We start from the raw sequence: 4,463 nt of genomic DNA, 5'->3' as shown, positions 1-4,463 counted from the left end.
AAAAGTACATGCTGATGATAAAAGGACAGTAGGTGGCACTAAAGAGTGAATGAAGCTAAAAGGACATGCTGATGATAAAAGGACAGTAGGTGGCACTAGAGAGTGAATGAAGCTAAAAGGACATGCTGATGATAAAAGGACAGTAGGTGGCACTAGAGAGTGAATGAAGCTAAAAGGACATGCTGATGATAAAAGGACAGTAGGTGGCACTAGAGAGTGAATGAAGCTATTTCCATGAAATATAAAGGATTAGTTTTCTGTCAAAGGTCAAAACGTCATGGATGTTTAATTCTAAAACCATCGTCATGATTGATGGAATTTGTTATTTAAAAAAAAAAATTGTCCTCAGCTCACTTCCGCCCTGCTTGCACAACATTGATTTTGCCCTAAGTGGGCGGGCTCTTCTACGCTATTGGCGAACACTCGTGCAAGCTCGATGTTTATTGGCTGCAAGCGCACGTCAGTCAGTCAATATGCGGCACTGGGCGTCACCGCTCGTCTTAGTTCCGAACCAAGCAGTGAAAACATCGTCTTCTTCTCACGGAAGTCCGGCCAACATTGACTTTATTCCACATCCTCGGGTAAGTTGTCACAAAGATGTGCGTCGCTTGAAAAAGTTCATACATTTTCTTGTACCCTAGTTCTATAGTTCTATCCAATGCCATTTGTATGTGAGCCTCCAGCTGGACGAGTTAGCCTGCTAGCTTTAGCATCAATCTTAGCCTGCTAGCTATAGCATCAATCTTAGCCTGCTAGCTAGCTGCAGATTCTGCTGCAAATGTTCTCATTGATGACTTTTAACTCCCATCTTTGCCTTAATGGATCATCATAAAGGAGGAGATAGATGGCCTAACCCTACACAGCACAAACATTGACTTGCATGTAGAAGACAATCAAACAATATTTCATCTACAACATAAAGGTTAACTTGCATGTAGAATAGAAAATACATCATTTCATTTACAACATAATGTTTCATTTGCATGTAGAATAAATCAACACGACTTGCTTGTAGAATAAATCAACACAACTTGCTTGTAGAAAAAATCAACACAACTTGCATGTAGAATACAGTTTAGCATCATGTTAACAATGCACCCAGCTATTCTGCTATTTGACTGTAAAAAGGGTGTATTCATGTATCTGATTGAATTTCAGGTAGTATGTTTTGTAAACACAGCAGTTTTGTAAATACAGCATTTTTGTAAATACACCAGTTTTGTAAACACACAAGTTTTGTAAGCACATACGCACAAGTTTTGTAAACACACCAGTTTTGTGAACACACCAGTTTTGTAAACACAGCAGTTTTGTAAATACAGCATTTTTGTAAATACACCAGTTTTGTAAACACACAAGTTTTGTAAATACAGCATTTTTGTAAATACACCAGTTTTGTAAACACACAAGTTTTGTAAGCACATACGCACAAGTTTTGTAAACACACCAGTTTTGTGAACACACCAGTTTTGTAAACACAGCAGTTTTGTAAACACACCCGTTTTGTAAACACACACACAAACACAAGTTTTGTAAACGCACCCGTTTTGTAAACACACCCGTTTTGTGAACATACCAGTTTTGTGTAAACAGCAGTTTTGTAAACACATCAGTTTGGTGAACACACCAGTTTTGTAAACACACCAGTTTGGTGAACACACCAGTTTTGTGAACACACCTGTTTTGTAAACACACCAGTTTTGTGAACACACCTGTTTTGGCAATTTAAAGGTGCACTGTGGCCCTTCCATCAACACATATCTGGAATAACTGGTGTGTGTTAGCACACAATTACACCTTATTGAGTAATAATAATAATGATAATAAAAGGTGCATATTACACATCATCTTAGCAGTGTTATTAAGTAATAATAATAATAATAATAAAAAAGGTGTGTATTACACGTCATCTTAGCAGTGTTATTGAGTAATAATAATAATAAAAATAAAAGGTGTATATTACACATCATCTTAGCAGTGTTATTAAGTAATAATAATAATAATAAAAAAGGTGTATATTACACGTCATCTTAGCAGTGTTATTGAGTAATAATAATAATAAAAGGTGTATATTACACATCATCTTAGCAGTGTTATTAAGTAATAATAATAATAATAAAAAAGGTGTGTATTACACGTCATCTTAGCAGTATTATTGAGTAATAATAATAATAAAAGGTGTATATTACACGTCATCTTAGCAGTGTTATTGAGTAATAATAATAATAGAAAGTGTTATTATAAATGGACACAGTTGCAGCGGAGATGTTGTGTGTTGGCAGTGATGACTTTAGGGTGTGGCTGCTAGCGTAGAAAACTGTGAGATGGCAATTGTCCCCTGAAGAAAGAAATATGCATGCTGACATCACACCTGTTGCAGTGTTGTGTTGCAGATAAATACACAATCCACCTGCTGCAGTGTTGTGTTGCAGATAAATACACAATCCACCTGCTGATCAATGTCATGAAGTGAAAGCTCTCAGGTGGATCAAGTCTGCTTGAAACCTGTTGTCATCTTCTTTAAATATCTGACAACTGCTGTGTAGTCAATGTGACAACTGCTGTGTAGTCAATGTGACAACTGCTGTGTAGTCAATGTGACAACTGCTGTGTAGTCAATGTGACAACTGCTGTGTAGTCAATGTGACAACTGCTGTGTAGTCAATGTGACAACTGCTGTGTAGTCAATGTGACAACTGCTGTGTAGTCAATGTGACAACTGCTGTGTAGTCAATGTGACAACTGCTGTGTAGTCAGTGTGACAACTGCTGTGTAGTCAATGTGACAACTGCTGTGTAGTCAATGTGACAACTGCTGTGTAGTCAGTGTGACAACTGCTGTGTAGTCAATGTGACAACTGCTGTGTAGTCAGTGTGACAACTGCTGTGTAGTCAGTGTGACAACTGCTGTGTAGTCAATGTGACAACTGCTGTGTAGTCAATGTGACAACTGCTGTGTAGTCAATGTGACAACTGCTGTGTAGTCAATGTGACAACTGCTGTGTAGTCAGTGTGACAACTGCTGTGTAGTCAATGTGACAACTGCTGTGTAGTCAATGTGACAACTGCTGTGTAGTCAATGTGACAACTGCTGTGTAGTCAGTGTGACAACTGCTGTGTAGTCAATGTGACAACTGCTGTGTAGTCAGTGTGACAACTGCTGTGTAGTCAGTGTGACAACTGCTGTGTAGTCAGTGTGACAACTGCTGTGTAGTCAATGTGACAACTGCTGTGTAGTCAATGTGACAACTGCTGTGTAGTCAATGTGACAACTGCTGTGTAGTCAATGTGACAACTGCTGTGTAGTCAGTGTGACAACTGCTGTGTAGTCAGTGTGACAACTGCTGTGTAGTCAATGTGACAACTGCTGTGTAGTCAATGTGACAACTGCTGTGTAGTCAGTGTGACAACTGCTGTGTAGTCAATGTGACAACTGCTGTGTAGTCAATGTGACAACTGCTGTGTAGTCAATGTGACAACTGCTGTGTAGTCAAGTGTGACAACTGCTGTGTAGTCAATGTGACAACTGCTGTGTAGTCAGTGTGACAACTGCTGTGTAGTCAATGTGACAACTGCTGTGTAGTCAGTGTGACAACTGCTGTGTAGTCAATGTGACAACTGCTGTGTAGTCAATGTGACAACTGCTGTGTAGTCAATGTGACAACTGCTGTGTAGTCAATGTGACAACTGCTGTGTAGTCAATGTGACAACTGCTGTGTAGTCAATGTGACAACTGCTGTGTAGTCAATGTGACAACTGCTGTGTAGTCAATGTGACAACTGCTGTGTAGTCAATGTGACAACTGCTGTGTAGTCAGTGTGACAACTGCTGTGTAGTCAATGTGACAACTGCTGTGTAGTCAATGTGACAACTGCTGTGTAGTCAATGTGACAACTGCTGTGTAGTCAGTGTGACAACTGCTGTGTAGTCAATGTGACAACTGCTGTGTAGTCAATGTGACAACTGCTGTGTAGTCAATGTGACAACTGCTGTGTAGTCAGTGTGACAACTGCTGTGTAGTCAATGTGACAACTGCTGTGTAGTCAATGTGACAACTGCTGTGTAGTCAATGTGACAACTGCTGTGTAGTCAATGTGACAACTGCTGTGTAGTCAATGTGACAACTGCTGTGTAGTCAATGTGACAACTGCTGTGTAGTCAATGTGACAACTGCTGTGTAGTCAATGTGACAACTGCTGTGTAGTCAATGTGACAACTGCTGTGTAGTCAATGTGACAACTGCTGTGTAGTCAATGTGACAACTGCTGTGTAGTCAATGTGACAACTGCTGTGTAGTCAATGTGACAACTGCTGTGTAGTCAATGTGACAACTGCTGTGTAGTCAATGTGACAACTGCTGTGTAGTCAATGTGACAACTGCTGTGTAGTCAGTGTGACAACTGCTGTGTAGTCAGTGTGACAACTGCTGTGTACGTCAATGTGACAACTGCTGTGTAGGTCAGT

At 39.9% G+C, this 4,463-nt stretch overlaps 1 protein-coding gene across 1 annotated transcript in view; it reads right to left on the bottom strand.

Annotated features, from left to right (window-relative positions):
- Window positions 1-345: 345 nt before the first annotated feature.
- LOC133642486 (histidine decarboxylase-like) overlaps window positions 346-4,463 on the bottom strand; it is a 10,931-nt gene continuing 6,813 nt past the window's right edge. The window contains exon 4 of the mRNA XM_062036707.1: window positions 346-447. Within this exon, the coding sequence (XP_061892691.1) occupies window positions 346-447 (102 nt within the window). The remainder of the gene's footprint in view (window positions 448-4,463) is intronic.

Source organism: Entelurus aequoreus, linkage group LG02, assembly GCF_033978785.1.
Source record: "Entelurus aequoreus isolate RoL-2023_Sb linkage group LG02, RoL_Eaeq_v1.1, whole genome shotgun sequence".
Classification (NCBI taxonomy): domain Eukaryota; kingdom Metazoa; phylum Chordata; class Actinopteri; order Syngnathiformes; family Syngnathidae; genus Entelurus; species Entelurus aequoreus.
This window is presented reverse-complemented; position numbering and strand designations above follow the sequence as displayed.